The sequence below is a fragment of the Cnephaeus nilssonii genome (assembly GCF_951640355.1).
Source record: "Cnephaeus nilssonii genome assembly, chromosome: 3".
Taxonomy (NCBI): domain Eukaryota; kingdom Metazoa; phylum Chordata; class Mammalia; order Chiroptera; family Vespertilionidae; genus Cnephaeus; species Cnephaeus nilssonii.
In genome coordinates, this window is record NC_137074.1 from 37,888,636 (window position 1) to 37,912,501 (window position 23,866).

Sequence of the window (23,866 nt, forward strand, 5' to 3'; positions counted from 1 at the left end):
ATCTTTCCGTCTCCCTTCCTCTCTCTCTAAAATCAATAAAAAATATATCTGTGGCTCCACATTGTCAGTCATTCATAGGACTACTTCTCACATCTTGGGTGGGTGACAGTTGTACTGAAATTAAGCTACCCTCTATCTGATTGCTGCATTACTTCAAATTTTGCTTTAGTGAAGTAGCCCTTTTATCAGAGATCAAATACTGAAGGGTGATAAATCACTATTGAAGTTGGTCAATAATTGCTCATAGTAGGGTTTTTCACTATTATTAATGTAATATTAAAATACTAGAGGCCCAGTGCATGAAATTTGTGCACTTGTGGGGGGGTGTCCCTCAGCCTGGCCTGTGCCCTCTCACAGTCCGGGAGCCCTGGGGGGATGTCCGACTGACGGCTTAGTGGGCCTAAGCCGTCAGACAGACATCCTTAGCATTGCCATGGAGGTGGGAGAGGCTCCCACCACTGCCACTGTGCTTGCCAGCCATGAGCCCGGCTTCTGGTTTAGCGGTGCTCCCCCTGTGGGAGCGCACCGAGCACCAGGGGGCAGCTCCTGCGTTGAGTGTCTGCCCCCTGGTGGTCAGCATGCATCATAGTGACCGCTCATTCCACCATTCAGTCATTTGCATATTAGCCTTTTCTTATGTAGGATTCTGTTATTTCCAGAAATGAAGCAAATGGCAAACAATTGCATCAAAATATAATGTTATTGTTTGGTCTTTTTCATTAAAAAAGCAAAGTTTTAAAATCAAGTTTCTACTATATTTCATGTTTTTCATCCAATGTTGTAGCATCCCTCTGCAAATGTATTGTTACCTATGGATATACTTGGGTAGTGTTCACTGAACAAATAACATAATTTAATCTAAAGAAATGGAACATTTGCAAGTAGCTCTTTATGTGTTTATCTGCTTAAGTTAAGTAAAACTGGGGAATACTTGCTTTAACCAATAAATTTGGCATGTGAAATGGGCAGATTAAGAATAGACATTAAGCCGAAACCGGTTTGGCTCAGTGGATAGAGCATCGGCCTGTGGACTCAAGGGTCCCAGGTTCGATTCCGGTCAAGGGCGTGTACCTTGGTTGCGGGCACATCCCCAGTAGGGGGTGTGCAAGAGGCAGCTGATCGATGTTTCTCTCTCATCGACGTTTCTAACTCTCTATCCCTCTCTCTTCCTCTCTGTAAAAAATCAATAAAAAAAAAAAAAAAAAGAATAGACATTAAGCCTGGCTGGTGTGGCTCAGTGGATGAGTGTCAACCTATGAAGCAGGAAGTCACAGTTCAATTCCCAGTCAGAACACATGCTGGAGTTGCAGGCTCGATTCCCAATGTGGGGAGTGCAGGAGGCTGCAGACCAGTGATTCTCTCTCATCATTGATGTTTCTATCTCCCTCTCCCTTCCTCTCTGAAATCAATAAAATATATATATATATATATATTTTTTTTAAGAAAAAGAATAAACATTGTGACCAGTTGAGTGAAATTTCATGAAATATAATTTTAATGCACTATACATTCTTTTCTTTGTGTCTATTTGTAAGAATGCCAATACTTTATCAATAGGTATGGTATAAGACAGTGGTCGGCAAACTGCGGCTCACGAGCCACATGCGGCTCTTTGGCCCCTTGAGTTTTTAGCAAAGGCCAGCTTAGGAGTACCCTAATTAAGTTAATAACAATGTACCTACCTATATAGTTTAAATTTAAAAACTTTGGCTCTCAAAAGAAATTTTAATCATTGTACTGTTGATATTTGGCTCTGTGACTAATGAGTTTGCTGAACACTGGTATAAGAGAAACTCTACTTGAAGAGATTACACTAATGACCTCTAAGAAAAGAAGTGGGGTCAAACACAAAGGTTGAGATTGTGATTTGGGGTCAAAAGGAATAATAGCATGGGTTGATAAGTAACTTAGACAAAAATGTCAGGGACCTAAGTATTGGTATGATAACCAAGGATACTCAAGTGCATCTCAAGATAGATTTTTGCAATCTAAATACCTTTTAAACTAAAATATGTTTCCATGACACTTGTAGTCCACTTATGCATAATTATGTAATGTAGCCATTTGGGATTATGCCTTGGTATGAATGAAACTAAAAGCAAGGTCCTTCTAGTGTTTTTGGTTAAATTCATTGGATAGTACCCGTTTCCAAAGAATATACTACTAAAATTAGAATGACAACAGAAGACTAGGATGGCCCTATGTAAGGTTGATACACACATTCAAGAAATACTCCATATTTTTAAACTGATGTTTTTTATTTGGCTCACTTAGTAGCAGACTGTTTTCCTGATTCAAAGCAAATTGATGGAGTCCATTTACATTTCCTCCTCTGCCTGCCAGTATTGGCAGAATCCCCACTGTAAATCACTGCAGCACCGTCCAGATCTTGTCATTTCATTTTGAAAATGTTACCCTTGCCACAGCCAGTTACAGCAATGATATGTGAATATCTTCTTTGTTCATTGTTTGTGCTTGGTAGTATGTAGTCATAGGCACAGACACCGTAGCTGCAGTTTTATGACACGTGGCCTCGGGAAATAGGAAAATCTGTTGAAGACCAGAGACTGTGATGGAGCTTTATGATTGGTCTTTGATTCTCTCTCCCAAATCAATTTGGCCTTCTGGAGATAGCACAGATATGTTAAGTCTGGGATGTTGAGTTGGTCAAAAGTGAAAATAATACTCCAAAGCAAAGAGACCTATGAAATATATCTGGATGCAATTAAGTGAATGTATTGTGTCTACTAGTAGCCCCAAAGTTGCTAGCTCCATCTTTATTGGACAAGACTGAAAACTTACTGTTTTGACATTTTGGATTTTGTTTGTTTGTTTCTTTGTGGACACAAATTGCCTGTTCTGTGCAAGGAAATAGAGTGACAGTTTCTACCGAGGAACCTGTAGCTGACCCAAGTTGTACTTTGCTTATAATGGTGGCATAGAGTTGGTATGCAAGACTTATCCTTTTGCCATTGTCAAGAAAGACTATAACGTTTATCTGTGGGGGTGGGGAGCAGACAAGTTTTAATGTATCTGGACCCTGGAGGGGTACCACCAGAAGGACTAGAATTTGACTAGAAGTCTCAATAATGACTAAATTGTTTTCATCCCATGACATAAGGAAATAAGGTAGCTATTCATTTTTGATGAAGAGAGAAAAAGGCAAAGGGAACAATGTGAAGCAGCTGTTTTCCAAAAGTTCATGCACCCTCACCCATAGTAGCAGGAAGACTTGAAAGAAGGTTATTGAAGTATTCAAAACCAGGGAAAGGCTTATGAAGGCATTATTCTATACCAGAAAGAAGCAAAAGAGGAAAGGCCACTTGATAAAACTTCAGGGAGAGAAGTTCTCATTCCTGATAGCTTATGGAAACAACTTGCCTTCAGTTTGCTTATTACAGGTCCTTAAAAGAATCAAGTTAAGTAAGCTGGAAGTTACGTTGCTGGTATTACCTTTTTGTAGATGTTCTTAATTTAATTGAAATGTTGAATTTCTATATTCTTAAACTCTTCACGAATTTATCTAGCCAGACCCTAGATGATGTACTCTTTTGTCTCTTCTTTCTCTTTAGATAACCAGCATCTGGGAAATAACTATTTTACAAATAAGCCAAGTCCAGGATGGTATTAGCTTCATTAGGGCAAGAAAGAGTGAAGTTATTTTTGGCAAAGCCTCCAGACTTTTGAAAGAAAAAGGGAGGAGAGTTAGTTTTAATACTGACTTTAAGCTGAAAAGTAGAGCCCTTTTATACTTTTTTCTTAAGTGAATCCATCAATCAAGAAAGGAACAATGTGTGGATGGCATCATTTGTGTAATTCCAAGTAATAAATGGATTTTATTCCTGAAGTATGTGGGACATGGGTCTCATTTGTAAAGGAGAATTACATAGGACTATGTGCCCCAATTTTTGGTTATCATCAATAATAAGATTGGTTCTAAACTTTTACTTGTAAAGGATTGAGCTTTCATTTCTCTTTATCTTCCTTTGGAGCTAAAATTTTTGCTTAGCAGGAAATTGGAGTAGTATTTCCAGAACCTCTTCATATTTTCCATTTTCTTTATAGTAGGCTGTCTTGCTTGCTGGGCTGGTATTTTCATTGATCTCATTGGTTAAATTTTCATGGAGGCAATCAGGTACATAAATAGGCTTCTGTTTTCATTGTCTTGTTTCTCTGTTTATATAAAAGATACTACTTTGTAATTATTTTATAAGGAAAGTATCTTTTTTCTCATTAAAATTCATAGTGTATCTAATAGCTAATATTATTTATTAATCTGCAACTTATTACCAGCTCTTATGTTTGTTTACCACTTTTGATTCTGCTACTCATACTGGATTCTGTTTACCCACCTTAATAAAGTCCTATTCACATTTATTAATAGTTAAAAGTCTACATTGGTATGGACATTACTGGCTTAGACCTTGTTTGTCATTATTTTTAAAAATCCATTAGCACAGACTCTTTCTAAACCCATCCATGGACGTGATATTAGGGGACCCTTGTCTTAAATAATTCATTAAATCTCTGAAATGTATTTTCATAACACCTTTCATTGCACTATGAACTTAATAGTGAGAATGAATTGCATCTCCTACTAAAGGATTTGAATTTTCTACATATTGGTCATGAAAATGGTCTTCTACCCTGAGGTTTTTAAGGTCTCTCCTAATTACTAAAAAGAATGAGTTAAAGCTGTTTTCTCATGGTTAGCTTGTAAAGGTCAGTGAAGGACAGCATTTTGAAAGAAATGGATAATACTCATCCTTCAGAGCTAGTGTATATTACAGCTGTCCCTTTGGACTCACTCCAACAACAGCTCAGTGACCCTTAGAGGAAGAGAATTTTTAGAGGCTCTAACTGGGGCTCAGGAAAATTATACTGAAAGACACTTGCTTCCCATGCATATCTACTGTAGTGAAAAAATCATGCTTCTTATCCCTCAGATGCAATTATTCTCTCAATGCTTTTGATTATCTTTTACAAGGTATCTTCATTCACTCTTTCTTGCTATTACTATTGCTACTTTGTTCAGACCCTTGCTACCTTTTCCCTGAGATAATTTCAACAATTTAGTTTTCCTACTTATTCCTCTATACTCCAGAACTACGTTGACTGACCCAGAACAAGACCTATCTTGGAAAAGTTCACAGTCTAGCAGGAAGTCAAACATGGATGTAGATAATTTCAATAAGAATGTATTAAGGTATAATCATAGAAATACATGTAAGAGGCTGGGTAACATTTTTTAAAGGGAGTACTTAACTCTGGAAATATTTAAAACAACTTTTAAGGAAAGTAGTCAGACCAGATTTTAATCATGTTATTTCTGTAGCAAGTGTGGAGGCAAGTTTTGTTTTCTTATTCTAAATCAAACTAAACTAAAGTTTTATTTGGTAATTAAAAAACAAACAAACAGGAAATCTTATTTTCTGGTTAATGAACAAATAAAGAGATACAACTGAGTTAGCCACAAAACCACATGTTAATTTCCTATTGACCTGTCTGAGAATGAGGGTGGAAATATCTTGTCAACATATATCTAAATATACATATTTATAAATGTATCTGTTAAATCAGATGTAAGTATTTGTAAAACCTTTGATCATTCAATAAACATTTATGCAGCTTCTATATTTATAGAACATAGATATCTAGAAAATACAAGCTGCTTATTTTAGCAAATTGTGGCTGTTTGAGATGATTAAGCTGCCAATGGAATCAGTATAGATATCCCCTAAATTTGCTAGTGTACACTTCAATATAGCTTTCTTATATTTAGTGATTTTTATGATACACATATAATATTGATATTTAAATATAAATAACTATTTGAAACATACTACACTTCTGAAATTAAAACCAGAATTTAAAATACCCAAAATATACTTTATATATATTTTTAATTACATTTTTGGGGGCAACATTAATTAATAAGATTATCTAAGTTTCAAGTGTGCAATTCTATATATTGTACATATATTCTATATATTATGTATATACTAGAGGCCATGCACCGGTGGGGTCCCTCGGCCTGGCCTGCACCCTCTCGCAATCCAGGACCCTTCAGAGGATGTTGGATAGCCGGTTTTGGCCTGATCCCCACAGGCCAGGCCGAGGGACCCCACCAGTGCACAGATCTGTGTACTGGGCCTCTAGTATGCATATAAGATCTTTGGTTATTCTCTTCCTGCCCTCCCCCCTTCCCTCTGAGATTCATCAGTCTGTTCCATGTTTCCATGCCTGTGGTTTCCACTCCTGCGTTGAGCGTCTGCCACCTGGTGGTCAGTGCACATATAGCTACTGGTCGGACGGTCGCTTAGGCTTTTATTTATATAGATTGCATTGTGTGCTCACCACCCAAAGTCTAGTCTCCTTGTGTCACCATATATTTGACCACCTTTACCCTCTTCAATCACTTTATGTATATTTTAAAGTAATCGCATCAGCCTGGCCAGTGTGGCTCAGTGATTGAGCATTGGCCCATGAACCAGAAGGTCATAGTTTGATTCCTGGTCAGGGTTCATGCCCAGGTTGCAGGCTCAATCCCCAGAAAGGGGCATGCAGGAGACAGCCGATCAATGATTTCTTCTCATCATTGATGTTTCTATCTCTCTTTCCCTCTCCCTTCCTCTCTGAAAAAGTCAGGAAAAGTCTCTGCAGTATAAGGCTGCATTTATAGAAACACTAGTGGCCTAGTGCATGGCTTCATGCACATTGAAAGGAAATTAATTAGAAGAAATCCTATGTAATAAAGGTGTAATATGCAAATGGTCGTTACACTGTGAAGCGTTAACAACTGACTGCATAACGACTGGATCACGGATCAGCAGGAGGGTGGGGCAGCGAGCTACAAGTGGGCAGTGGAGAGCTATAGGAGGGGGCAGGGCAGCAAGCTATGAAGTGGGGCGGGGGGCCAGAGGGAGCTACAGGAGGGTGGGGCAGCAGGCGGAGAGCTACAGGAGGGCAGCAGCAAGCTACTGGCACACAGATTCGTGTGTAGGGCTACTAGTATTTTAATATCGCTATTCACCCTTTCTCTATAATAGAAGTGTCAACCAAATTCATGATCAATAATGACAGATGGAAACACATGTGTGCGATTGGCGCCAGCAAGAGCTTTATATGTATTGTGCATGCACAAGTCATCTTAGCCTTTTATCCTATATAATAGAAGCCTAATATGCTAAGTATCTGACTGTTCGTTTGACCAGTCTCTATGATGCGCACTGACCACCAGGGGACAGACGCTCAACCAGTAGGTTAGCTTGCTGCTGGGGTTTGGCCAATTGGAACAGGGCAAGACAGGCTGGACACGCCCTGGAGCCCTCCCGTGGTCCCTACCCGGCCCCATCGGGACTGAGCGAGATGGGCCGGACACGCCCTGGAGCCCTCCCATAGTCCCTCCTCAGCCAGCCAACATCCCGTGGTACCTCCCCAGCTGGCCGGCCCCAATCGGGACTGGGCAAGATGGCCCCGATCAGCCCCTATCAGGACTGGGCAAAACAGGCAGGACACACCCTGGGGCCCTCCTGGGATCCCTCCCTGGCCCTGATCGTGCACCGGTGGGGTCTCTTGGCCTGGCCTGCTCCCGCTCGCAAGTCAGGACCCCTCAGGAGATGTCAGAGAGCCGGTTTCGGCCTGATCCCCACAGGCCAGGCCGAAGGACCCCACTGGTGCATGAATCTGTGCACTGGGCCTCTAGTATATATAGAATAAACTTGCTTAATTAGACCTGCTTTCTAATGTAGCCAAACTTTTTCCAGCCTAGTGAAGCACCCCAACTTTTCTTTCAGGTAATTGTCAGCAACACAGCAGTAAATATCAACACAAAGCAGATAATTATTATAGATCAGGCAGGGAGAACAAAAGGTAAAATATTTAACTGCAGCAGTGTTTGACTGTAATCTACACAGTGAGAAAACCTGAAGTCATTTTCAAGGCCCACTATTTCTTCTTTTCAGTGGGGTCAAGTTTCTAAACTTTCTAAATCTCCTTTTCCGGCTAATGAAAAGAAAATAGGATTCCACTGAATTTCCTATCTACCTACTCCAGGACTTCTGTGAGGATCAAATGAGATGAGGCACGGGAGAATGCTTCACAGACATTTGGTTAAAGTATGAAATGTTTGCACCTGGCTATAAAGCAAGTCGTGTTCCTGGGCTGAAGAAACTGCAAGGAGGCTAGTCACTAGGGAGAGGAAGCCGAGAGTTGCTAAGTGACATCATTACCCGGCGCCCACAGCAACCATTTCTAGGCTGGGCTGGGCTGTGGGCCACATTTTGTGCCATGGGGTCTCAGCAGTGTCAGCTGCTATTTGGTGGGCTGTCGCTCCGGGGTGGTGGCAGGGCCTGTGTCCACTTGGGGGAAGCTGAGTGTTGCTTTGTGGGCACTGGGTCCAAGGTGCCAGTGTGTGACATGGCAGCGCCTGCGTTAGCGTTTGCCCCTGGTGGTCAGTGTGCATCATAGCAACTGGCTGGATGGTCGGACACTTAGCATATTAGCCTTTTATATCTATACTAATAAAAGAGTAATATGCTAATTAGACCGGACATCTTACAGGCGACCTTCTGGACAAAGCTACGGTGCCGGGGCCAAGGCAGAGGCAGTTAGGGGCAATCAGGCAGGCAGAGGCAGTTAGGGGCAATCAGGCAGGCAGAGGAGAGCAGTTAGGAGGATCAGGCTGGCAGAGGAGAGCAGTTAGGGGGATCAGGCCAGCAGGGGAGAGTAGTTAGGGAGATCAGGCCTTCAGGGGAGAGCAGTTAGGGTCATCAGGCAGGCAGGCAGGTGAGCGGTTAGGAGCCAGGAGTTCTGGATTGTGAGAGGGATGTCTGAATGCCGGTGTAGGCCTGATCCCACAGGCATCGGGCCTAAACCAGCAGTCAGACGTCCCCTGAGGGGTCCCGGATTGGAGAGGGTGCAGGCCGGGCTGAGGAACACCCCTCACCCCCATGCACGAATTTTGTGCACTGGGCCTCTAGTATATAGATAATCTACAGTCAAGTAATAGTTTTCTGTACTCTCTGCCTTGGTGATATTGACTCTAGAGTATTGTATTAGATTTTTCTTGCTGCATTTTGAGATGAATTTAAGCAAAAGAACACATCTAATGAAGACAAAGAAGATGGTGATAAACTATCTCACTTTCATTACAGCGAAAGGAATTGGGGGAAAAGAGATCTAGGGAACATTCTTGTCACTGTCAAGTATGTGAAAAGATAGAGAAGGCAGACAGAACTGATTAAATGAAGTTTAGGAATAGCAATCTTCAGGAATAACTTTAGAAGTACTCCACAAAAATGTTTATATCAAGTAATGAGCTCCCATCAGTGGAAAATATCCAATTAAGTGACTTCTGAGAAACTTTCTATTTCAAGATTTTAATTTCACTGGCTAAAATTAATGTTTTGTTTGTTTGTTTTACCCCTAAAAGACTAAGGTTGCAAGTGTAGGACTGTAGTTGCAAAGGTAGGGTTGGGGATAACTTATTAGTTGTTGTGCATTTGGAAATTCTCCCATTTATATCAGGTAATTCTAATATAATAAAATTTGTCAGAATTCAGCAGACTTTTTTTATAATGGGCTATAGTAAATATTTTAGACTTTGCAGGCTGCATGGGCTCTATAGCACCTGCTGAACTCTGTTGTTATAGTGCAAAAGCATCATTGACAATATGTAACACAGTTTATTGGCTGTGTCCCAATTACATTTTATTTTCAAAAGCAGCTGGTAAGCTGGATTTGCACTGGGGCCATAGTTTGATAGCCCTTGCTTTAAATGAAATCTGGAAATACCATTCTAAGTTAAGAAAGACAGAGTTAATAAAACAAATTGTCTTACTGGATTAAAAGAGTGCACATCAAATGTTCAAAATTGAAATTGCCCAATGCATTAAAAGTCAAATGACAGTGGAGAGTCTGAGACAATTTTCTGCTGTTTATTTCTGCTCTTATTTTGTACTTAAAGGTATCTTTACTCCTGCTGAGCAAAACCATCTACTCCACTTGGACTGCTAATGTACACCCAGCCTTTACGAAGAAAAAAATGCAGCTTCAGGCCTCATGAGAACCAAGAGACTTTCAGTGCCTCCTGCCCAAACAGTAATTTTAATATCAGAACAAGGAAGTAAACAAAATTATCTGATCAGCAAAGTATCTGTTACACATTTTGTGCTCTTAAGCTCATGCTGGAGCGGTTCTCATATCATCATGTGGTCTGCGGCCTTTTGTTTATAGACTGTTACAAAATGGTGGTCAAGTGTTGATGCTGTCTAGATATGAATAATAGAAAAGGAGGCTACATCACCAGGCCAGCTAGCCACAGCTGAGGATGACCATGGGACAACCATTATCTGCTATAAAATAAAGGATAGAAGCAATTTAAAAAATACCATCTCCAACCTGGGTTGTTGGTTTTAGGGCCAAAAAATACCCTCAGACCTTTAGATAGAAGAACTTTGCTATATTGTGTTTTAGGATAGCACAGTAATTAGTTTTATAATGAGGACTCCTTAAGAAAAGGGTAAATGATGACTTATAGATACTCTTTTAAGAAAATAGGATTAGTCCTGGCCAGTTTTGCTCAGTGGTTATAGCATCAGACCAAAGGGTTGCAGGTTCGATCCCTACCCCGGTCAGAGCGTGTGTGGGAGGCAACCAGTCTCTCTCTCTCTCTCTCTTCCCTTCCCCCCCTCCCCACCCTCCTTCCCTTCCACTCTAAAAAAAAAAAATCAATGGAAAAAATATCCTCAGGTAGGGATATAAAAAAGAAAATAGGATTGCCCCACAGAAATAACTTATCAGTAGATATATAAAAATTTAGAATAAGCAAAACCAATTTATTTCCTAAGAGTTGTGAATAGTTGTGATTTGTCAGCATATGAACATTTAGCCCTGGCATTCTGAACTCAAAAGCCCCATAGAGTGTTCCTTGACTCTTAAAGTGTTTTATTTTTAGCAGATACATTTTTGTGACCTCAAACCTCCAAAATGCAAATTTGTATATTAAATTTAATTTTCAAATAAGTTACTTTTCTTTGTAAATAGATTATGCGCTTGGGTTTGGATAATTCAACTTTTTCTATTAACATATAATTTTCTATAATGTAAAGGCCCTTGTACTTAAAATATATGCTCTGACTTATTAACTTTAAGAATTTTGCTCCAAATTCAGAGAATTGAGAAGATATTTTCATACCTTGGCTTAATGTATTTGATTATATCCTATAGTTGAAAAGCAAAGTTTTAAAGAAATCTGAATTTTAAAATCATGAAAGTTTCATGTCATATTTTTGTTCAGAATACTTTTCAGGGACTCGCTTTTACTTAGGGTGAACTATGTAATATTCAAACTTCTTAAGGTGGACTCTTGTGTCCCCTCCCTACCTCTCAGCCCACCTTCCTTGTCACATACCTTCCCTATTACCATACACTCAGACTCAAGCAATAAAAAACAGCTTGTATTGCAGGTAACCGGCTATGTTCTTTCACGATCTGTGACTTTGCACACATACTCATGTGGCAATCTAAAACACCCTCTAGATCTCCCATGCTCCAGCCACCCCTTCTCTGCAAACTCTCTACTAATCTACAATATTCTTCTTAAATTTTACCTCTGATGCCTTTCCTAACCTCCTCAGGCAATTGGAGATTTTTTGTGACTTTTTCCAAATTCATGTTCTGTCTTATAACAATTTCCCATTGTTAAAGGTGTTCTGTGTTTTATCTTCCCCAGTAAACTGTGAGTCCCTCCACAACCGAAGGGAAAGCATCTTATGTACCATTGTTTTCATAGCGTATTTATCCAGGAGCCTAGCACAAGCAGATATTTCTCCAAAAACATGGGGTTGGCGGGGATGGAAAGCAAGGGATTCCTCACACCTAAGCTGTAGATAACTGTACCATTTCAATAGAAATATCAGGAGTCTGGGGACTAGAAGCAGCTGCAAAGTACCAGCATCTGAGCCACTCACTACTATTCCAAACTTGTCTGTGAGCCTTGCATTGCCAGTGCTCCCTTCAAGTTTCAGCTTTTGAAGATGAAACAGCTTGTGAAGCTCCTTATTTATTTGCCTCCCTCAGTAAAAGAACCCAGACCCCTTTTCTCCATCCCTATCTGGTACCAGACCTGGATAATTCATAATAGCTTGAAAAGATAATATAGGAATGCTTTACAGGTTTATTAATAGTAATAGTTAGCACATTTATGGGGTGCTTACTGGGTAGATATCTTTGCTCACATGTTTTTTTCATACACCACCTTGTCTAATACAACAGTCTGATGAAGTATACACAGTATGTTTCCATGTATAAGATGCCCCCATGTAAAAGATGCCCCTCACTTTTCCAACCCAAAATTAAGAAATCAATATTTTAAACATAAAACAGAACACATTCTTATTTAGTCATTACCACAGGTAATGCTTACATACCAGTTCTGTGATATTATGCAGCATGTCACTTTATTCAGCCTCTGTTGCATCACTGCTCTCTTCTTCATCACTGTTCGTTCCAGACATATCAATTTCTTCAACTTCTGTTGTATCACTGCTGTCTTCTGAGTCACTGTCTATGTACGTGAGATCATCCTCATAAACTGGTGGCATTTTCTGAGGTAACTTTATTCGTGTTCTCATGGCCAACCCTTCCCTTCTCACGAAATTGAAGCACCATTTTGCCTTTCCTGTAAAATCAACAATGTTCATTTCGCTTGCAAACATTCTTGCCTGATATTGAATAAGCTTTGTTGACACACATAAGCCACTCTGGCGCTGCTCCATAATCCAAGTCTTCAGCCTCTGCTCCAAGTTTGCCCATTTTGCTGGTTTTCCTCTTAAGGCTTCTTCTTTTTTAGCAGCTTAAGAAGTTGTAGTTCCTGTTTTCTCCACTGTCTGATCCTATACTCAGTGGGAGGAGGTCCATATTGTCTCTCTGCAGCTCTGTTTCCATGCTCTTCTGCATAGCTGATTACATTTAGTTTGAATTTTGTAGAGTTAGACAATCACTTACCGTTATTTATCATTTTATTTTTTGACAACTTTATGGGCTCAGAATGCTCTGGTCCCTGTTGCATCTGCCCACTCTCCACCTTCACCTCCAATTACGGCATCAGCTGACATCAGTAACAATAAGGCTCGTGATTGGAGGAAGCCTTTTTGACAAAGTATGGGCAGTTACTTACCTTCACGGCTCCCTTCTCAGCTGACTTCTGTGTATAAGATGCCCCTCCATTTTCAGTCTAACAATTTTAGAAAAAAATAGCATCTTATACACAGAAAAATACGGTACCATCATCCCAATTTAACTAATGGCGGCGGGGGGGGGGGGGCACAGAATGAAGTTCAGCGAGATGAATTAAACTTTCTCAAGGCCACACAACTAATTAAGGCAGCCAGAATTTGAATCCAGTGTAACTTTAGAGCCCATTCTCTTATTCACCACCAATGAGTATTACCTGGCCATAACTGAAGCCCAAATAATAGCATGTACTTTGAAATCACCTAGACATAAGTTCAAAATCCATATCTGGTGGTGAATCACTTCTCTGATCTTCGGTTTCCCTATAATGTAAAAATGGCAATACCTGTCTTATAAAGGGTTATTGCCTTCCTAAGTGCATTGTATTTCTACACTTCTGTTCATGTGAGCTCTGAGGTAATGGTTTGTGCAGAATAAGGCCTGGCATAAGAAGACAGTAAGCATCCTCTCTCTTCTGAGTAGTATGACCATAATATCAACCAGTGCCTGCCCTCCAGGATCTCCAAGTGTTTTATGGCTATGATCGCATTTATTCTCTTATGAGAAGAGTGTATTTTGAGTATTTCATAGTTGTTAATTGCCCATAAATATACGATAGTATAATAAAGATTAGAATCAATGATCTGTCTACTATACTATACTTCTCTTTTGCTAATTCTTAAGTAACATATGAGAAACTCTGGGGGTTGTTATCTATTCTATAAAATAATTGCCCCCAGGATTTCATAACATAGACCTGTTAGTGCCATTCAACAAAGAAAACTGTAAAACACAGCTGCTGTTTTGGTGTCGTTTGTGGTTTTGTTTTGTTTTTATTTGAACTTTTTGTGCAGGCAGGTCATCATTTAAAAGTAGTCATTTGGCATTATCCCTTGCATTCATTAAATTTCTTGTATGTTTTAAAAAGCTTAGCCTAACTCACTTTTAAAATTATATGCACAGATCCATCTGGTTTGTTGTTGTTTTTCTAGTCAATGAATTTAATTTGAAAAATATAAGAAATAGGAGATCTGTATTTTAAATCCTATAACTTTAGTGGGTCTCCTATAAATTTGAAGAAAAATATTTTAACTGTTAAAAAATAATTGTATATTCTTGATTGTCTTCCAATTTTTATATTTTCAGAGGCAGGGTAAGACTTGAAATTTCTTCTATTTCTACTCCTCACCTCTTTCATATGTTAAAACTCTGAAGCATACCATAAACACTTGTTTGCAACTGAGAACTGGTATAACAGAAATCGCTGCCCAAAATAGGCCTGTTGCTCTCTCAAGCCACACCAGGTGAAAGATGCATTGTGGGGAGCAAACCTAGATGCAGGGAAACCACTTAGGCCTTTGCAGTGGTCCAGACAAGAAATAGTAGTGGCCTGACCCAAAGGTACTGAAAGTGATAGTGAAGGAGTATAGACAGATCAGGAGATAGAATTAACGGAATTTGTTGATGGCTTAGATGTTGATAGGTATGACATAGAGGAGTCAGAGATAGATTTCTGGATTAGATGCAACATGCTCCTCGCCTCTTACTGTGTTTGCTCAGTATCTGTGTATCCTTAAAAAGTTCAGTTTATATGTTACCTCCTGTGAAAGCCTCCCTACCCCAACTTCCATTGAGTCAAGTGACAACTGTGAGCTTTTATAGCATTTGGCATTCTCCATGAGAGCATGTTTTTCTGTTTCATACCTGTGAATTTTATTACCCCAAAACCCAGCATACACATAATCTTCCCACTCTTAACTTTGTCTTGTGAGGGGAAGGGACATGTGTCTTGCTCATCGTCACATTCCCAGTACCTAACATGGTTCTGGGGACAGCACCAATACATTTTTAGTGAATAAACCAAGTGTCATTTATAGCTATTGTCCCCAGTGCCTATAGTAATCAAATATAGTAAGTTATCTGGACCTTTGATTCATTTCTCCAGCTTTTATTTCTTTTTTATTTTCCTAATGTCTCTCACTTTGCCTTTTTTTATACCTTTGCAGTTTAGCTCACTGAATAAAATTGAAAAATAAACACAAACAAGAAATAAACTTGTGCTTTCTGGTTTTGACAGTATCTTCCAAAAGATCCCCTCAAGATTGTTGACATCTAAAAAATTAGGGCTTCAAATCATAATGATAATTAATATTTTTAAAAATGTTACAAATGCTTGCTCTAGCTGGTTTGGCTCTGTGGATAGAGCATTGGCCTGCGGACTGAAGGGTCCTGGGTTCGATTCCAGTCAAGGGCACATGCCTGGATTTCGTGCTTGATCCCCAGTAGGGGGTGTGGAGGAGGCAGCCAATCAATGATTCTCTCTCATCGTTGATGTTTCTATCTCTCTTTCCCTTTCCCTTCCTCTCTGAAATCAATAAAAATAAATAGATAAATAATAAATAAATAAATAAATAAATAAATAAATAAATAAATAAAATATTACAAGTGCTTAACAAGATTGGAACATTGTACTGACAAAGAAAGTAAGTGGATCTCCTTTATATGTAGATCATTTCAATCAGAGGTATTAGGACTAGGTTATTTGATAAAGTGGATGTATCATTGTCAGTTGGTCACATCTCAAGGAAAATCCATTGATGGCACTTTATGTTAGAGTGACCATATACCTAACATACTTTAAAAACAGAATGGTCCAAGATATCACTTAGAAAATAATCAGTACACAAAAGGAAATTACAAAGATTGATTTAAGAAAGAAGAAAAGATTAAGCTATATAATTTCTCATTATCACAGGGTGGAGGTTGGGGAGAAAAAGTAAAAGATTTTACTTCTCTAAGCCTTTGCTTTACTCATCTTTAGAATGAGAGCAGTTGGCCCATGATAAAGGATCCTTTTTAGCCCAGATTCTGCTCAGTAAAATAGAAGAGAATGGTAGAGGTGATGGGTGATGGAAATTTTGGTTTCAATTACAACTTAATTCATTCTTCCCATAGTCTAATTTTTCTCTTGATAAGACCTGGTTGTTAAAAATTCATTCATATGAAATTTTTTTTTAATTAAATGACTTTACTAAATATAATGAAATACAAGTGATTTTTTTTCTAATTTCTGCTTTGCAATCAATTCTGTCAGCCTAATTTGGAGTAACAGTCTCCATCAAAAATATATAAGATTAATTATTACTTATCCTAATTAATTCAAACTATGGAAAATGAGTTTTTACACTTAATAAAATGCCATAAATCTGTTCTTCTATAGTTGTTTCTCTTTTAACATCTGTTTTCCTTCTTTGGTTTAGATTTCTGCTTTGGGACAGCCACACATCTAATTCCTTAAAGTTGTTTTATATGTAAAACTTGTAAAGGATCAGAACAATGCCTCCAAGACCATCATCAGGTGAACTGTGGGGCATCCACTTGATGCCCCCAAGAATCCTAGTAGAATGTTTACTACCAAATGGAATGATAGTGACTTTAGAATGCCTCCGTGAGGCTACGTTAGTAACTATAAAGCATGAACTATTTAAAGAAGCAAGAAAGTACCCTCTCCATCAACTTCTTCAAGATGAATCTTCTTACATTTTCGTAAGTGTTACCCAAGAAGCAGAAAGGGAAGAATTTTTTGATGAAACAAGACGGCTTTGTGACCTTCGGCTCTTTCAACCCTTTTTAAAAGTAATTGAGCCAGTAGGCAACCGTGAAGAAAAGATCCTCAATCGAGAAATTGGTATGAGAAAATTTTTGACTAAATGCCATTGTCATCCTATTCTAATAATGCAAATAACTGTGCAACTTTATTTTCTCCTCACTGAAATATTTGTTTGAACCAGTTAATTACCTTTGTAATCTTAAATAGATTTTTAAATAAGAATCATTGCAAATCTAAAGTATTTTTTGACTATTGGACTAAGAACTATTTTTAACACCTTGGTATTTTTAATAAAGTTTTCTTTAAGAAGTATGATTTGTATGGTTGACTTAGATTTGTTATAGCCCAGTTTTGTTTTATTATTCTCTAAAAAATAATTGATATGGATAATGTTTGCTGCCTTTGCTCCAAGTTGCTAAATATAATGTTTATTAAAAGTATTTGAGTCCTTGTCAACTCTTACTGTATGTGTGCATAAAAAATATTTTAAACCCAGAGAAACGTCTTTATTCTATTGTGATCTTCCAAATCTACCAAGTTTTCTATTTATAAGAAACATGTTTATACTGTGTATTTAATAGAATATTATTTCTTTCTATAAATTTTTAAGGCTTTGCTATCGGCATGCCAGTGTGTGAATTTGACATGGTTAAAGATCCAGAAGTACAGGACTTCCGAAGAAATATTCTGAATGTTTGTAAAGAAGCTGTGGATCTTAGGGATCTTAATTCACCTCACAGTAGAGCAATGTATGTTTATCCTCCAAATGTAGAATCTTCACCAGAATTGCCAAAACACATATATAATAAATTAGATAAAGGTAAGAAAATTTGCAGTCTACCATAATTGGTTACTGTAGTGAAAACTTCTATCGTGTCTATATTTTTAAAGTATTTTTTATCTCAGTTAGATGATAAGCTTCTTGAAATCAGATACTGCTTATACTGACAAGATATAGTTGAGTGCCAAGTACACAACTTGTGTACAAATAAATACTTATTAATTGATTGAATTGTGTGCATATGGTGCTGAGCCCTTGGTGAATTGTTTATTCAGAATAAAACTAAAGAAGTTTGAGTTTGACATTCCTTGCTGTAGAATTACAGCTGATTATCATTTTACATGTAAAAACAAGTACAAATAGATACACATTTTATGAAATTTTAGGAAAACTTGACATTGTCTTGATATATATCATATATTCAAAAAAATAAATTTCTTAATGTTAGATATACTAAATCTGATCATATTGAGGTTCACTTTTGACTTTTGATTTTAATATATTGATTTCTAGATTTAAATAAGCATGAAAAATATAAACTATATTGTGTGTATTTTTAAATGAAAATATATCAGGTACATTTCTGTATTTTTCAAGATAACAAAGTGAAGTTTGTTTATTTTTAATCCTCACCTGCGAACATGCTTATTGACTTTAGAGAGAGGAGAAAGGGTTGTGGGGGGAGAAAGAAACATCTGTCAGCTGCCTTCCGGTACATGCCCTGACCAGGAATTGAAGCCCAACCTTTTGGTGTATGGGACAACGCTCCAACCACCTGAGCCACACTGGCCAGGGCCAAAGTGAAGTTTTTAATTCGAAGTTATAGAATAGTTTAACTCGCACACACTAATAAATATAAAGTTCTGTTAGTAAAATAAGTTAACATCTTATTACTATTTCACCCATATTATTCAGAGTAGTTTAATGCAATATAACATAACATTTTATTTGAAATTCTTTTCTATGCTAGCATACTTTTTAAAATGGAACAAGCACTCTTTTATATTTACCCAATCTTTATGAAAAATTTCCAACATATAAGGTAGTTGGAAGAATTGTACTATGAATACCTAGGCCATTCTGACAGTTTTAATCTTTCTAGTTTATCATCTTTTTTTTTTTTTTTAATCCTCTGGCTTAATTGATTTTAAAAGAAAAAAAAAAAAGAAGAAAATCCATCTTATTTTCCCTCCTCCCCCATCTTTTCTCTCACTCTGATTTATCATCTTTCTTTAAGTCTCCATGATTCTTTCCCATAGTTACCAAAAACCCTTCCACTTCTGAACCTTTTGTATACTATCATGAGTCACTCTTCACAGAGGTTGTATCCATGAAGTATACCATGCAGTTTTGAATGGAATTATATTGGTCTCAGGTACTTATGACCCACCAGTCAGTTTTGCATGCTTGCCATAAAACATGAGATTTGGACATAGCCTGGCAGCCCTATTAGATTTGAAGATTTGCCTGCATTTAATTAGTTAGATTATAAGTCATTTATGATTATGGTTAGAAGAATGGTAGTGCACGCTTTTTGAAGTTTGTCTCTTGAAAAATGAAATATATATGATGATTACATCTAATAATGTTTTCCTCTTATAGGGCAAATAATAGTGGTGATTTGGGTGATAGTTTCTCCAAATAATGACAAGCAGAAGTATACTCTGAAAATCAACCATGATTATGTGCCAGAACAAGTAATCGCTGAAGCAATCAGGAAAAAAACTCGAAGTATGTTGCTATCATCTGAACAACTAAAACTTTGTGTTTTAGAATATCAGGGCAAATATATTTTAAAAGTGTGTGGATGTGATGAATACTTCCTAGAAAAATATCCTCTGAGTCAATATAAGGTGAGTAACAAGTTTCAAAAATATTAATTTTAAATTTAAAAAGTAATCAAATTGGGGACTAGTGTCTGCATTTTTAGAACATACTTTTTGAGAAATAAATAATATTATTAAATAATATTCACAAGTTTATTTTTATACAATAATTATTTAATTTGAGAGATTGATGATGAATTAAATTTGAAATAACAGATGCTATTCTTTCTTTAAATTTTATGTAATTGGGGATCTGATTATATATGTGGATAAGCTGATTAACGGTTTTGCAATTGTAACAATAGTTGTATTATTATTCAGATACAAACATTTGATTTGGTGACTGTTTAATTGTGCTATAAGGTAAGTACAATGTTTCAGGTATTCTGCATGCAAAAAATGCATCATATGCTTTTCTAGACAGCTCCAGTTCTATAGTGGAAATACTTTTATTAGCCAGTAAGAATTTTAAATAACATGAAGCTTGCACAGAAGGCTTTTCATGTGCCTTCTTTTTTCTTTTGTTTTTATAAAGGGGTTTATTGTATTCATTTGAATATGCAAGAAAGCAATAACATAAATGTCCCCTTGTCAAAAAAAGACAAACAAACATAAAAACATTGGCAGTTACACTAACCCCAAAATATGGGGTATTTTATCTCCTTGCAAGCAATGGCACTAGCAGTAATTAAACATTTCAAAAAAAAAATCTATGACTTACTAGTTCTGTTAAGATATACTATTAATATTACCCTATTCTCTATTCTGTTTATTTAATAAATACATATAAGAAGCAACTATACTTGTACCAAGTGTATGCTAAGTACTGATTTACAATACCAAGCAAGACATGGTTCTGGCCTTCAGGTTGCTTATAGTCTAGTGGATTTACGGGTAAGAAAATAGGCTATTATAATATGTACACTGTAGCATTTCTATTTGAAATTTCTATCCTAATTACCACTTCATGGATCAAACAATGTGTTTTAATATATTTTTAAATACATCCTATATTTTTATCAGTCTACTCTTATTTTGTTTTGTTTTGTACTTTTTAGCAAAACAAATGTTTCTCAAGAAATGTTGCAACAAAAGAGCAAGGGGCAGCAACCCTTGGATTGGACATCGATATGACTTAATAGATAGAATGATAGAAGCTTACTAAATGATGTTGCTTTTCCTTTAACAAGTGCAGTGTTTTCATAATGAGTATCCTCTGATCCTTGTTTGTAATTTTTTTTCTTACAGTTAAGGGTAGAACTAAAGTGTCAAAAACTGACCTTTTTTTTTTAATACAATTTATATTCCAATAGGTGCTTCGTTGATCTTGTGCTATAACGTAACTCCCAGATATGTATTTCAAATGTTAAATGTAGCAACTGCTAAGAAATGTGATCTATAATATTTGATTTCATTATCACCTTTGCAGATTAGTATGTAAATTCTCTCATAATACTCTTACATGTTGCTTTTAAAATGAAAAACCTTATTTAAAAAAGGGCTTCTCCCCATCTCCTTTACAGTATATAAGAAGCTGTATAATGCTTGGGAGGATGCCCAATTTGATGCTGATGGCTAAGGAAAGCCTTTACTCGCAACTGCCAATGGACTGTTTTACAATGCCATCTTATTCCAGACGCATATCCACAGCTACACCATATATGAATGGAGAAACTTCTACAAAATCCCTTTGGGGTATAAATAGTGCACTAAGAATAAAAATTCTTTGTGCAACCTATGTAAATGTAAATATTCGAGACATTGACAAGGTAAAGTCATGTTGATGCTTATTATTTTATATAAATTACTAGAGGCCCGATGCACGAAGATTCGTGCAAGAATGGGCCTTCCTTCCCCTGGCTGCCAGCACTGCCTTCGCTCTGGCCAGAGCTGCCTTTCTGCCTTCGCTCCGGCCCAGAGCCGCCTTTCTGCCTTCTCACACTACCCAGAGACCTGGAGCTGCTGGGGCAGTGCGGAACGCCTGACGATGCAAATGCAAGCGTCCCGCCCCGCCCCCAGCCACTCGGCACCTGCATATACAAATTAACCCACCATATTTGTTAGGTTAATTTGCATACTCACTCCTGATTGGCTGGTGGGCGTCACAAAGGTATGGTCAATTTGCATCTTTCTCTTTTATTAGTGTAGATTTTATATAAACTTATTGAACTAAATAATGATCTATTGAGCTACAGTACATTTTCAGGTGGCTAGAAAACCACCCATCTACCTCTGATATTACACAGTTTATGGTCCTTTGTCATTCTAATATCCTAATGGTTCTAATGATCCCAATTCTAAGCTCTTAAAACCAAAAGTTTTACAGAATTTATTTGGCAGCAAAACCTGGCCCAAATTGAAGCAAGGTTTTTTTGTATCTTTATTTATCCCACTACTATGAATATTCATGTGTTTTGTTACAGAAGTATTAATATATTTATGGGTGTTCTAACTTCAAATAGTATTGAATAATGTTTAGTATATGTACCAATTTATCTTTCTAAAACATGAAAAACTCTGAATTCCATACCTGTCCTAAAGGTGGGCCTATAGTGATTTTTATTAGTCTGATGTTCCCCTGAAAACTGCAACAAATTTTGGTGAAGAGCCTGCATCAGTATTAACTTATTATATATGTGAGAAAAGGAGAACTGAAAAGCTACATCTGAACAGAAATTTCTAATGGAACCTGAAACCTTGGCATATCGGGACAACGCTCTGCTAACTGAGCTACCTGGCCAGGGGAAAACAGTTATTCTTGTGTTATTATTTATTAATTATTCTAGTATTTTCCATACATACAACTGTAAACCTACTTTTGCTCCGTACGTGTACATGTGTGTTTGTATTATATATATACTAGAGGCCCAGTGCATGATTGAATCATGCACGTGTAGGGTCCCCTACACGCTTTCGCTTTTTGCAGTGAAGCTGGGTGCCTCTCTGCTGGTGCACCAGGCCTTTCAGAAGCCTCCGGCTCAGCGGAGGCTTCTGAAAGGCCTGGTGCCGGAGCAGACAGGCACCCAGCTCCCCTACTTTTGATGGTCCGCGGCCGCTGAGGGGGGCTACCCTGCTGTTGAGAGGCGCAGGGGGCAGGACTCCCGCCCCCTGCGCCTCTCAACGGCCGCTGAGGGGGGCTGCCGCAGACACCTGGCTACCCTGCCGTTGAGAGGCGCAGCTGGGTGTCCGCGGCAGGCCCCCTCAGCGGCTGCGGATCTGGCCGTTGAGAGGTACAGGGGGCGGGAGTCCCGCCCCCTGCCCCTCTCAACAGCAGGGTAGCCCCCCTCAGTGGCAGTGGATCCGTGCCTCTCAATGGCCGGATAGGCCACCCCGAGTCCTGCCCCCCAGCCTCCCGCCGCCCAATCGTGGGCGTAGCGGAGTGATGGTAATTTACATGTCACTCTATTATTAGATAGGATGTTTATATATATTTGTATACACATACTTTTTTTTTTTCTTTAGATTTATGTTCGAACAGGTATCTACCATGGAGGAGAACCCTTATGTGATAATGTGAACACTCAAAGAGTACCTTGTTCCAATCCTAGGTAAGGAAGTATATGGATTTCTATCTTCATAAGTCATATTAGTGTTTAGCAATGCAATTAATAAAAGTAATACAATTTCCATCATTGGCTTTATACAAGTCAAGGAAATTGCCAGACATTTACATATACAACATAAGGACTTTCTGTCAAATCACAGGATCACTTTATTGAGTCTCTATAAAATTTTACCTGTAGGGTTTTTCTGATTCTTTCCATTGTATCAAGGAGAGAACAAAATATGGTTACAGTTTGGTACTGATGATTCATAAACCTAGCATTTTATTCTTTTCTTATCTCCATTATCATTTACACTGATAGTTGAACTGAGAGTTGGCAAACAGCTCCAGAGCCAGGCTACTAAGAGGCAGTTTTCTGCACATTACCCCCAAGAATAGGTAAATATGACATTCAAATAAATCAGTTTCTTAGGAAGAGGAGGAGTTCTTGGAAACATTTTAAATTATTACTACCTAGATATAATGACAGAATAAAAGGTAGTATAATCCAACAGCTTGTCATCCTGCCATTTCTTTTCCTTTCTCTATAGAATCATTTGGGATAAGAGTCTACCCTGAATATAATAGTAATATTTTAAGAGAACTCAAATTGGTGTTAAAAATGGATTTTGTGGAATAGCAACCAAGCTAACTAGTGAATCATTCACAAGTAAATTTCTTTTTTTTTTGTTACTTTATTTTTATTGGGGAAAGTGTTATAGATTTCCACAAGTAAATTTCATAATGAATTTAGACTGAATTCTAGGAGAATCAAGAAAAAATTTTGATCTTGTAATTAAGTTGCTAGAGGTGACTACCATTCTAGAGTTTGGATCAAGTTCAAAGAGATGGTAGTTTTTTCTGCCTGG

General features: G+C 37.8%; 1 protein-coding gene across 1 annotated transcript in view; it reads left to right on the forward strand.

The window, feature by feature from the left end:
* Positions 1–23,866, forward strand: part of PIK3CA (phosphatidylinositol-4,5-bisphosphate 3-kinase catalytic subunit alpha) — a 79,721-nt gene that overhangs the window by 20,030 nt on the left and 35,825 nt on the right. The window contains exons 2-6 of the mRNA XM_079762660.1: positions 16,497–16,924; positions 17,457–17,666; positions 19,230–19,480; positions 20,977–21,222; positions 22,916–23,001. Coding sequence (XP_079618786.1) covers positions 16,573–16,924; positions 17,457–17,666; positions 19,230–19,480; positions 20,977–21,222; positions 22,916–23,001 — 1,145 coding nt within the window. The 5' untranslated portion in view covers positions 16,497–16,572. The remainder of the gene's footprint in view (positions 1–16,496; positions 16,925–17,456; positions 17,667–19,229; positions 19,481–20,976; positions 21,223–22,915; positions 23,002–23,866) is intronic.